This window comes from Pogoniulus pusillus, chromosome 27, assembly GCF_015220805.1.
Source record: "Pogoniulus pusillus isolate bPogPus1 chromosome 27, bPogPus1.pri, whole genome shotgun sequence".
Taxonomy (NCBI): Eukaryota; Metazoa; Chordata; class Aves; order Piciformes; family Lybiidae; genus Pogoniulus; species Pogoniulus pusillus.
Window position 1 is genome coordinate 8,988,499 of NC_087290.1, and position 11,707 is coordinate 9,000,205.

The following is an 11,707-nucleotide window of genomic DNA, read 5'->3' on the forward strand; positions in this document are numbered from 1 at the left end:
GGTCATTGTCACCTGGGGAGAGTAGGGCGAATGAAAGTCCTCAAATCACTCTCTGAGCAGAAAGGACCATGGATGAACACCTCCAGCTTGAGGCAGAGCTGCTGTCTTCCAGGGCAGATACCTTGCTGCAAGTCCGTACAAAAGAGCTGGCACCTGCTTGGTGCTCAACAAGTCCTGGAGTGCTCTGAGGGGGTAAAAAGTCGTGGGGGGTGTGTGTATGTAGCATGCTTGAGGGCAAGGAGGAGCAGCTTCTGGGCCATGTTTCCCCTACTTATGCAGTGCTGTGGATGCTTGATATGGAGAGGAGCTGTGTGTTCTGGCCACCAGTGCCTCTGGCCTCACATGCCTTGGTGTATGGGTAAGGCTTATATCTGCTGCTTCCTCCTGTCGTGGTGAAGCACTGACCTGCTCTGCTGAAAACCAGCTCTTTCCTCGGTAAGTCGTGGGTATTTCAGAGCAGAGAGTTGCCCTGAGCAGCAGCACCACCAAGCCCCTGAGGTCAGAAAATGTAAAATGCCGTATTTCAGGTCAGCTTCCTACACGAGGTGCCAGGGTGTGAGTTGGTGCCTTCAGCACAAAACAGCATTGCAGTGTTTCACCTGCTGAGCAAACAGGCTTAGGCTCTGGCTCGCCCACACCTAATGCAGAAGCAGAGGGGTTCGGGGCTGACAAAGTGTCCTTGTGGGAACTTACTGGGCTCTCAGGGCTTACCCTTCCTCCTCCAGAGCCCCATGTGACCGGTGAGTAAGTGCAGTGTTTCCTGCAGAAGGCACAGCCTTGCTCGCTCTTGACTTGTAAAAAAATCTAGTAACTCTTCCTTCAAGCATCTAGGCTGTGCTTCCTGCAGTGTCTGGCCACCTCCTTGAAGCATCCAGCATGCAGGGACGCAGCAGGAGACAAGGCTGTTGACTGGGGCTGGGATTTCTCTGCTGCTGTCGAGGCTGGAAGCACTGGCTGCGACAGCTAATGCAATATTCAAGAGGGCTGTAGCAACACCAGCAGGTGCTGCTCGCTCAGAGGTGGGATGGCAGCCCTCTCTCCTTCGGGGCAGGGTATTTAGGGTGAGTTCCTGTACACAGAATATGTACCTCTCAGTTGGGCGAGCAGCTTGCCTCAGTCACAGCTTCCCTTGCTGGGAAAATGTGCTTCTGCAAAGTAGAAGGTCAGCGTGACCGGTGTGCTGAATGAAAGCTTCCTGCCAACAGCCACTGAGAGCAGCAGGAGGGGTTGGTGGAGCTGTGAATGTATGGCTGCTTCTGCCTGCTCAAACCCTCAGCTGAGCTCCAGGATGTGAGCATCCTCCTTTTACCCAGCCCAACAGATCTTCACCTAGAAGAGAAGGGGGGAAGCGCTGCTTTGCTTTGCCCCAGCATGCAAGCGAGCAGCCAAGGGCTGTCTGCAAACACCAAGTACAGGCTCTGGGTTCGGTTTGCTCATGGTTTTATTTCTCTCGTGCCAGAACAGGAAGATGTGGAGTTGTTAAAACTTGGTTGACTCTGTGCCCCTCACAGTAGGGCATGCCCTGAGCTTAGGCTTCTGCCAGTGAGGGCACATTGCAGATGTTGCAGGCCCTGCAAGTGAGAGACACGTTCGAGATTCGCAGTAACTCACCCTGATTCCCTGTCTCAGGGGACTCTGCTGGCATGGGGAATGCAGTGTGGAGGCGCCCACCGCCTTGAGCAGGGTGTCACTTACTCTGCTTCTTCCTTAGAGATTTGTTTCCCTGAGTGTAAAACTTCTGCTATCATAGCCACCATGGGGTCACGGTTCAGGCTGGCAGCCGCAGTCACAAAGCCATCCCTGAAAGGGAAAGCGGAAGAATGTGGATCAGCGTATGTAGCTCATCAGGGCAGCATCCCCGTGGCACCCTGGCTGGAGGCCAGCTGTGCTTTGGAGGGCTCAGGGCAGGGTGGCTGGTACTGCAGGGTGCACAGAGACTTGTGGCAGTTTGCCTGGCACTGTTGGAAGCTGGGCACTGAGCCTGGGAGCAGTGAGGCAGAGGGAGAGGAGATGTGTCCCAGGCTCCCTGCCCAGATGGTGCCTTCACTGAAGCTCGTCCTCTTCTTCCCTGCCCTGCTTTGGTTTTCTCTGAAACCACCTCACTGCGTCAACAGCAGCAGTTACCTGTGCTGCACAGCTGTGGAAGGTGACGTGGAGCCTCTGTGGGAGCTCCAGAAGCCATAAAGGAGAGGAACGTGCCCTGTTCTTGGTGAGCTGCTGTGTCATGGCACAGACTGGCCACAGATTCACTCACCTGATGTAAAAGATCAGAAAAGTCTCTTGCTCCAGGCTGCCCTTCACAACAGTGTCTGTGTATCCCTTCCCGCAGCCTGTGATAGAGAGCATCACAGCAAGATCAGGGAGCCCTGGCACAGCAGCTGCCACCTGTCTCACCTCAGTGCCACTACAGGTAGGTGCAGAGGAAACAGTGACTGTATGGAGCAGGGATCTGGGCTGGAACAGGGCTAGGGAGCAGGTATGAAGGCCTTGGACAAGCAGAATTAGCCTAGAGGTGCAGGACTCCTTGGCTTGGAGAGGGAAGTGTTCCTTCCTTGTATCCCCAAGTCACTGGAAATCAGCAAAGAACATGAACTCTGTCACCTTAAGGTCAAGAGCTCAGCAAACCTCGGTTCACAAACTCACTATGGCAGCCACTCCAGCACTTGGGTTGCTTCAGGTAAACTCTGCATCCACTGCGTGGTTACAAGCCCCATATGCAGCTGGTGGATGAGCAGAAGGGCTAGGAAGCAGTTCAGCTCTTTCCGCCTCTCTGCCCCTTCCTACCTGCGTAGCGGATGCTTTTCCCAAGCATTGTGGTCCAGAAGAAGGGAACAGTGTGCAGCTCCTTGTTTTTCTTCAGCATGTTCAAGGCAGCAATGTGACCTGCAATGAATTGCAGAAGAAAGATTTTTTTTCTTGTGGGTCCTCAAAGAAGTGTCCTCCACCTCTCGTCTTGCTGTCCCCTCTGCCCCCTTCTCTCTCTGCCTGCCTCTGAGCGGAGCTGACAAGCAAGGTGGCTGCATTGTCTTACCATGGGCCTCAGCCACCTGTTGGTGACGGATGCTGGACCGGTCCCCATTAAGCAGTGCTACAGGAAAGGAGACCACATCCCCCGCAGCAAAGACATTTGGGATGTTGGTCTGCATGTGCTAAAGGCACAAAAAGCAATCAGCACAAAGGTGAGAGGGAAGGGATTGAGTCTGGAGCAGGGATTCTCAGCTGACACTTACCAGATCCACCAGGATGGCACCGCTGTCATCTCTGGCGATGGAGGTGTCCTTCAGAAATGCTGAGTTGGGAAACACCCCTGCAGGGAGAGGAGCAGGACAAATGCAGCAAAGCTCTGCAAAGGCAGAGAAGAAACTTGGCCTCAGCCCTACAGCAAACACATGCCTGTGGTGCCTGCTCAGCCTGTCTCGAGCAGAGCAGCTCACAGCAGTGACCACTGCCTAGGCTGCTGCTGAGCTAACCCAGGGGTGACAAAAGCAGAGCCCAGAACAAGGTACACTCTGAGAACACAGCAGTGACCTATGGAGCTCAGTAAGTGTACCAAAGTCATATCGAGAGTCTAAGTAGATCTTTTCCTCCCACCAAGTGTTTGCTCATGGACTGCTGTTTCTCCAGATGTTTGGGGCCAAGAGGAAGAACTGGATGATAACAGAGTGAGAGAGACACTGCAAGGAATGATGTCCGGGGAATGAAATATGATGCTCTGGGCTCGCTGCCTGTTCTCCCTATTCCTAAAGCTGCCTCCTCTCCCACCTGGGATGTCTTACCTATTCCCACCACTACCACATCTGCAGGTAGTTTCTTTCCACAAGCAAGAACAGCCTCTGTGACCTAGGAAGAAAGAAGGGTTGTTAACAACGTGTTAAAAACTCTGTCCTAATTCCCGCAGCTTCCCTGCTGCCTCGTTCTTTGCCGTCTTTTTTCTTCTTCATGTTCAGATCACCTTGTCCAACTAATGTGTGCTGCCAGAAATGCAAGAGAAAATCACACTGCTGCCCCCGAGACACAAGCACATGCTGGTGCCCTCTGAGCCCAGAGTTGTGCTCAGTGAAAAGAAATGTGAAGATCTTGATTTGGGAGAGCAAAGCCTAGATGAAGGCACTGGGTTGTACCTCAGTTGTCTTTTTCTTTCCCCTAAAATTAAGTGGTTCAGGGATCACAGTGGCATAACTGACCTTGCCATCCTTTCCTCTCAGCTTGATGAGCTCTGTTTTCATGTAAAAGTTTACCCCTTTCTTTTGCAGCATCTGAAAAGGGAAAATAAGCCGGTTTGAGGATTCACTGGGAAATTCCAGGCAGTGCTGCTGGAAAAGCAGCTGTACCCAGCCAGGCTGGCAGCTTAGCTACTGCTGCAGGCAGCTTTCATTTGTGTGCAGCCTGCCTGGCAGTCTGGCTTGCTCTGCTGTCCTGGTCAGAGCTGGTGCATGAGGAAGGTCTAGGCTGGGGGATGAAGCTGAACTGAGGAGTGTGACGTGTGAGGGAGGTTGGGACCAGCCGTGTGTGCAGAGCTCCTGCAGTGAGCCGTGTGAGCAAGGTGGCTGGGCATGCAGGGCTCTGACTCAGCGCAGGGGCTGGGTTTCCCAGGCTGTCGCAGCTCACAGGGCTGGTGGGTACCATGTGTTCTCCATCCTAGAAATTCACACCAGATTTTCCTAACCTTCAAGGCGACTCCTCCAACCTGGGGACCCAGAGCGTACTGGAAAGGGAACTCCTTTCTCTCCACCACTGAAATGGCACCAGCCTTGTCTGAGAGGAAGGCAGCTATCTCCATTCCTGCAAGGGAGAGGCATGCCCAAGGTAAGCCTGCTGCAAGCACGAGCCTGCAGCCTCCTGCTTGGAAATTTTGTCTCCTTCCAGGTGGGGAGAACAAATCTGATGTACTGCCAGTGCTGAACTGCATTTCTAAGCTGAGATATTTAGCTCCCCCCTGTTCTTTCTTCTCATGTTCCTGGATATTAGGAAATGCAAAGAACAGCTCCTGGCTTTGTACAAAGTAGGTTTCTTTCTGTGCCTTACTCCCCTCATGTTCCCAGTGCTTCAGGGGAAGGCAGCTCCTCTGAAGGACGGTGACCTTTTCATAAGGCACATTTCTCTCTGTCCATGGGCAGGAACTGTTTGTAGCTCTCAAAGTTTTTGGCTATCAGAGGAAAGAGTGAGTGCATGCTGTGACACATACCCCCACCAGCTACAGGACTCCTGGAGGAACCCAGCCAGGTAGTGAATGAACATCCCTTCCCTGAGGGCCTCTTGTTAATCTGCACGCTCAACAAAAGTGGGTTCTAAGGCTGACTTGATACCCACTCCAGCCTGGTACCTATGAATGAAGCTCCAATGATCACCACATTCTTCCCAGTTGCCAGCTCTAAGATCTTGTTGGAGTCTTCCGGGGTTTGGAGGATGAACACATTCTGCAGGTCTGCACCTGGGACTTTGAGGAGGCTGGAGCTGGAAGGGAGAGAATGCAGATACATCTCACCATCAGAAATGAAAAAAGAAAGAATCAAGGGGGGAGCACAAACCTATAAAGTCTCTTGGCCACGTCCTTTTATGTAATCTCCTACCACCTCCCTCTCACACACCTTTAGATGACTTCCACACCCTAGTGCTGACTTCTCCTGTCTAAAATTCTGTGTGGCAGATGCTTTGGGCACTCACTGGCTGCCTGTCGCAATGAGGAGCTGACTGTACTTTTGAGAGGATCCATCCATAAAGTGGACCTTCTGCTTCTGGAAATCCACCCACGCTGCCTGCAGGAGAAAGGAGGCAAAGATCAGACAGCCACCTCTGGTCCACTGCTGACCTGCCACACCAGTCCATTCTGCTTGCCCTCTTTCTGGACACTCAGGAGAGATGAGGACTGCTGGGGACCTCTCTCTCACTCCTTACAGGTCTTAGGAGCACTGTCAAATCTAAGCTTCTCTAAGGGATGTGCAGAAGGCTAATTTCAAGGCTCCTTCTCTTCACATGCAATGAACACATATGTTAATGGGGAGCACACATCAATGTTATACCCAAGGCCTGCCTAGCAGTGGCCTTGGAATGCTGTCCCAGGAGATGATAGATGGATTTAGGTAGTGCCCTCGTTGCTATAAATGTGGTGCCACACCTGTAGGGCAGGAATAGGACTGTGCACTGAGGACTGAACTCAGCCATTCTTGTACCTCTTTTTCTGTCCAGAGCTCTATGTTTTGAGCCTCAAGGAACTCAGGTTTCCTCAGGTAGACCTCCTCAGCTTTCAAGTTCATTTTCTGGAGAGAAAAGAGGACTCTGAAGTGAAGCCCTTCTTGCAGACAGCAATGCTCCTGCAGTGTTCACCGGGCAGGAAGTTTGCAGGGGAGGTAAATCTTGCATTAGTGAATCACAGCTCCCCACACTGCCCCATCCTCATCACCTTCTTGCTCCTCTTCAGAAAACCTCATCCAGTCATATTCTGGTGGGAAGAACTCATGAAAGGGGATAAAACCATTAGCTTATGGTGGACCTCAATCAAAGAGTTTCCGGGAGGAGGAAGTGAGATGTTGGCTGGAGATGATGCCCTCTCTCCCCCTGAGTGTCTCAGCACCCCTTCTGCTTTGCCTGAGCAGCTCACTCGGTTCCTTGGTCCAGAACTGAGCATGGGCCTTGTGCCTAATTCACACCTGGTCCTCAGGCACAGTCCTGCCCTTCTCATCTACAAACCTTGCTCAGTTTGGTCTTGTCATATGGAACGTGGTTCTCTTTGGTGGCGATGATGATCCTGCCCGTGAAGCCCTCTTGGCGAAGTGTCTCTGCACACACCAGGGCAGCCACACCTACAAGAGATGCTCATCTCAGCCCTCTGACACATCACTATGGAGTAGGAGGAAGGCAGCAAATACTCCCTGGAGAAGAGAGTGGCAGCTCACAGCATAGCTGGGGAGCGCAGAGTACAGACCACTTCTCTGACCTCCCCCCAGAAGCAGCACTGTGTCCCGGTTGAGGAGGCATCTCTTGCTTGTGTTTTTCACTCTCAGGCTGCTTTCAAGGTCCTAGAAGAAAATGAGAAATGTTGAAATCTTCCCTAGCCCAAGCTGCTGCTTGTGCTTAGTGACAGCAGGTAAGGTGAGTACCTTCTTTTTTGCTGTAACAAACACCTTTCCATTGTCCACTGTTACCTGGAGGGAGGAAAGGAGAGTAAGTGCTGCATCCACGAGGTCGTGGTAGGAGCTTCCCTGGAAGGTCTTGGTCCTATCTGTCTGATACACCAAGAGTGACCTGTCAGGCTTTTGGGCGTCGAATGGTGTTGAGGAGCTCATGAGCTTTTGTTTTCATCCCAAGAGCACTCAGGAAGAGGTGTAAACCCTGTTTTTGTTTCCAAAACCTCTGCTGGCTGTGAGGGATGCCAACATGTATGGCATCACTTTGACTGATAGGAGCTTTAGGGCAGGGAGTAACCTGATCCCAAGAAATCATCTCACGTGTGACCTGGATCGTGGAGCTGTGGCCAGGGCAGAGTGCATTCAGTTGGTGTAGAGAACACAGAGCTTGTGAAGGTGAATGAATGTGAGTGGTATGGAGCATGTGGCCCAAGCTGGGAGGAGGGAGAAGAGACAAGAAGTCACCTTAAAGCAGGGAAGACAGTCCAGAGAAGGGTATTCCTCCAAGTCCCCAGTTCTGATGTTAAAGCAGGCACCATGCCAGGGGCAGCGCAGCCTCTCCCCTCTCAAGAATCCTGCAATAGAAAAATCCCCACAGAACTGAGTGGTCAGAGCTGACCTCCCTGACATGGCTTCTCCCTCTGCCCACAGCCAGGGTCACCTTTACTCAGAGGGGCACCATAGTGGGGGCACTTGCTGCCCAGAGCCCTGAACTCCTTCTTGTTCCTCACCAGCAGCACTGGGTAGCCAGCTACCATCACATCCAAGAGCCTGTGGGAGAGGTGGACAGTTAGGCACCTTGGGAAGCTGAGGCTTGGCCCCTTGCAGCCAACATGTCACTCCCTCAAACAACAGCCACACCTCAGATATTGAGTTCAGGTTTGGGCCCTTCACTACAAGAAGGCACCGAGGTGCTGGAGCACGTCCAGAGAAGGGCAGTGAAGTGGAGAAAGGGTCTGCAGAACAGGTCCTATGAGGAGCAGCTGAGAGAAATGCTGTTGTTCAGCTTGGAGAAGAGGAAGCTGAGGGGAGACCTTCTTGCTCTCTACAACTCCCTGAAAGGAGGTTGGAGCAAGGTGGGGGTCAGTGGCTTCTCCCAATTAACAAGTGCTAGGACAAGAGAAAATGGCCTCAAGTTGCACCAGGGGAGGTTTAGGTTGGACATTAGGAACAGTTTCTTCCCCAAAAAGATTGTTGAGTCATGGAACAGGCTTCCCAGGGCAGTGATGGATTCCCTTTCCCTGGAGGGGTTTCAAAGCAGCATGGATATGGTGCTGAAGGACATGGTTTAGTGGCGACATTGCAGCTCTGGGTTAATGGTTGGACTCTACAATCTTAAAGGTCTCTCCTAAACAAAATGATTCTATGACTCTAACAACATAATAGCCACCAACATGGGGCTGTTGCCATGGCAATGTCACCCTTGCTGACTCAAGACCTTGTGCCAGCAGACCAGGCTATGGCCTCCTCTTCACCAGGTACTCACTCTCCATCCCCAACATCATCCTCCTTGCAGACCTCGGCAGTGATGATATCGTCATCCATGCTGGTGGCTGTGGGCGAGCAGAGGGAAGGATCAGCTGCTATGGATGCTGTTGCCTGTAGGCATTGTCTTCACCCCTTGATGGATGATCCTCCACACACACCCTTGTGCCTCTGTTGCAAAACCCTGCCTCACAATGCAGAGCCAACCCCCCCCAATCTGGGGAGCAAGTCAGCATCGTGAGCTCAAGGGGTCCCAAACTCGTGGTACAGCCAGGAAAAAACCCTCGGGTGGTGGAAAGCAAACATTTCCCTCTCTTTTCTTATGCTTTGTGTCCAAACTTAGTCCATTCCTCTGCCATTTTCTCCTCCAACTTAGTCCCTTTTCTGTTTTTAGCCCTGTGTCCCATTAAACTCAATTGCAGCACAGGGTGAGTGAGCAATTGTGATTAATGACTGTTGTAAATAAATAGAATTATTTATGGCAAGGTGCTGCTGCCATATCCTGACTTCCCAAATCAGGGTTTGAAGAGATGCTTCAGTCTCTCTGAAACCTCTCCAACATTTGTGCAGAGATGTTCTTCACACTAATTGCCACGAGAGCAGGAATCCCTGCCCAAAGTGCCTCCTAGACTACAGAAAGATCAAAAATCTTGGTCCATAGCACTGTCCCTGCCTAAGCAATCAGCTGAGATGCTGGTTAGAAATCTCCCTCTCCATTTTGGAGGGGGGGAAACAAAAGGCAAGGAATTGAGAAAAGGAGGATAGCTTGTGGCAGGTTTCAGTGCAGGGTGGTGACCTGCTCCTGTAAATCCTCAGCACGCTGCTGCCCCACTCCCAGGTCCCTTAGGAGAAGTATTGGTATGTACTCACCTGGTCCCAACACAGGGTGTTCAGGCACCCTTTCCATGAGCCAAAGAGCCACCACCACTGCTGTCCACAGGCTACTCTTCCACCAAGGTGACACCCTGGCATCCTATTGCAAGTGCTTTCCCCACTGCCAGCCCCAGAGTGGGTGATACTCTCCCTAAGTTGCATAACATCCATGGCTGTCAGGAGACACATCTCCTGGCAGCAGCCTGCCAGCCAGTCTTATCTGATTGCTGCATCTGCTCTATGCCTCATTAAGCACTTAGGGTTAGAATTGCAGAGGAATTAAGGGCACTAAGGAATTATGGCACAGGTGTGGTCTAGAGACTGGGCGCGTCATGGGCAGTGTGAACAGAAACTCAAGTGGACACTGATACTCTGCTGTGGCTTTCCCATCACCCCTTGCCTCAATGGAGAGCTCTGGAGCTCAGTGCAACACCTTTGGAGTGGTCTCACTACTTTTTACATATTTCAGTAACAGGCAAAAATATTGAATTGGATCTGTGTCCAGTTCTGGGCTCCTCAATTCCAGAGAGATGTTGAGGTACTGGAATGTGTCCAGAGAAGGGTGACGAAGCTGGTGAGGGGCCTGGAGCACAGCCCTGTGAGGAGAGGCTGAGGGAGCTGGGGGTGTTTAGGCTGGAGAAGAGGAGGCTCAGGGGTGACTTCATTGCTGTCTACAACTACCTGAAGGGAGGCTGTAGCCAGGTAGGGGTTGGTCTCTTCTGCCAGGGAATCAGCAACAGAACAAGGGGACACAGTCTCAAGTTGTGCTGGGGGAGGAATAGGCTGGATGTCAGGAGGAAGTTCTTCACAGAGAGAGTGATTGGCATTGGAATGGGCTGCCCAGGGAGGTCGCCATCTCTGGAGGTGTGGAAGCCAAGCCTGTATGGGGCACTTAGTGCAGTGGTCTGGTTGATTGGACAGGGCTGGGTACTAGGTTGGACTGGATTCTCTTGGAGGTCTCTTCCAACCTGGTTGATTCTGTGATTCAACTCTCCACTGATTTTAAGAAACATGAAGTGTTCAGCACCTCTGCTTGTGTCTTGCATCCCAGTTCTGCTTCTGGATCAATCCACTGATGAACAGGTAGGTGGTCCCATCCTCGTTTGGTCCCCAAAGGGTGGCAGAAAGCAGTGGGCTCCTGGCTGTACTATTTTTGCAAGAGAGTGGGAGTTGCAAAAACCCGAGAGTAACGCCTGCGCTGTTTGTGTCTACTCCAGCTCTTATCTCTATTTCACAGTCAATATGTTTCACAACCTCAAAATGTGCCTCACATTTTGGGGGGGGTGGGGGGGTGGGGAGGAAAGTTACTAGCAGAGTGTTTCCATCATCTCCCTCACAGAGCTGGAGGTTCGCAGGGACCAGTTTTCTGCCATGCAGCACCAAATCAAGGTGGGGTGAGGGGGCAGATAAAAATCGTTTGGTGGGCATAGCCTGGGGAAGGGGGCATGCTGAGGGATGCTGGGCAAGTGCAGATTGGTTGCTTTGTGAAGCAGCTTCACTCCATCAGACCCACCAAACAATGAAGATACCTCCTTCCAGTGCTGGGTGCCAGGGCGCTGCTGGGTAAAGAGTCATCTTAGCCCACGGGCAATGCACACCCATGATGGGCACAGGTGTGAGGTATTTTGTCACAGTGCCAACAAGCAGCTTTTGGGCTCTGCCCTTTTGGCCGGGATCCTGGAAGTGAAGCAATCTGGCTGCTGAATATCACTGTTTAAGCCCTCTGTGACTGTTCCCCAGGAGCACGTTCCCATGTGGAGAAGCAGCAGCCCTCATGGAGGCATTCTCTGACTCAGCAGAAACTGCTGCAAACCCCTGTTTGGTGATGGATGGAAGCTGCAGCACACCAGCAGAGGTGTGCAGTTGTGGAAGGCTTGGGAGGCTTTGGGATGACCCAGGTGGAGCTTGGTCCTGTGGGGTGGTGTTCACACTGTGGGGCAGAGCAGCTAATTTAGCTGATGGATGCTGATGGATGCACCTGAGGAAGGGCTTTTGGAAAATGCAAAGGCAAACCAAAATTGTGGAGTCATGGAAGAGTTTGTGTTAAAAGGGACCTTGAAGAACATTTAGTTCCAGCCTCTCTGCTGTGAGCAGGGAAACCTTTCACTACATCAAAATGCTCATCTCTGATGTGGGCAAGGATGATGGCCAAGGAGAGAAAATTGAAAAGGGCATTGGATGGAAGAAGGAAGGTTTGGGTTAGCTGTGGGATGCTGTGTTACTGC

At 51.9% G+C, this 11,707-nt stretch overlaps 1 protein-coding gene across 1 annotated transcript; it reads right to left on the reverse strand.

The window, feature by feature from the left end:
• Window positions 1-1,433: 1,433 nt before the first annotated feature.
• On the reverse strand, window positions 1,434-8,669 carry LOC135187468 (apoptosis-inducing factor 3-like). Its single transcript, XM_064166200.1, has 18 exons — window positions 8,611-8,669; window positions 7,786-7,895; window positions 7,590-7,699; window positions 7,098-7,142; window positions 6,935-7,016; window positions 6,688-6,800; window positions 6,171-6,257; window positions 5,665-5,756; window positions 5,324-5,454; window positions 4,667-4,782; window positions 4,185-4,256; window positions 3,777-3,840; window positions 3,231-3,307; window positions 3,032-3,149; window positions 2,785-2,883; window positions 2,255-2,330; window positions 1,696-1,800; window positions 1,434-1,571 (listed from the first exon to the last, which is right to left on the reverse strand). Exons 1-18 carry the CDS (start codon window positions 8,667-8,669, stop codon window positions 1,529-1,531), a joined length of 1,599 nt encoding a protein of 532 aa, XP_064022270.1. The 3' UTR covers window positions 1,434-1,528.
• Between the last annotated feature and the right edge of the window lie 3,038 nt (window positions 8,670-11,707).

Coding starts and splice junctions, on each gene's coding strand:
- LOC135187468 (XM_064166200.1), bottom strand. CDS start 8,669: ATGGATGACGATATCATCACTGCCGAGGTCTGCAAGGAGGATGATGTT. Junction 7,700..7,785: donor TGGTGCCCCTCTGAGTAAAG/GTGACCCTGGCT, acceptor TTTCTATTGCAG/GATTCTTGAGAGGGGAGAGG. Junction 6,258..6,687: donor ACAAGACCAAACTGAGCAAG/GTTTGTAGATGA, acceptor TTTTCTCTCCAG/AAAATGAACTTGAAAGCTGA.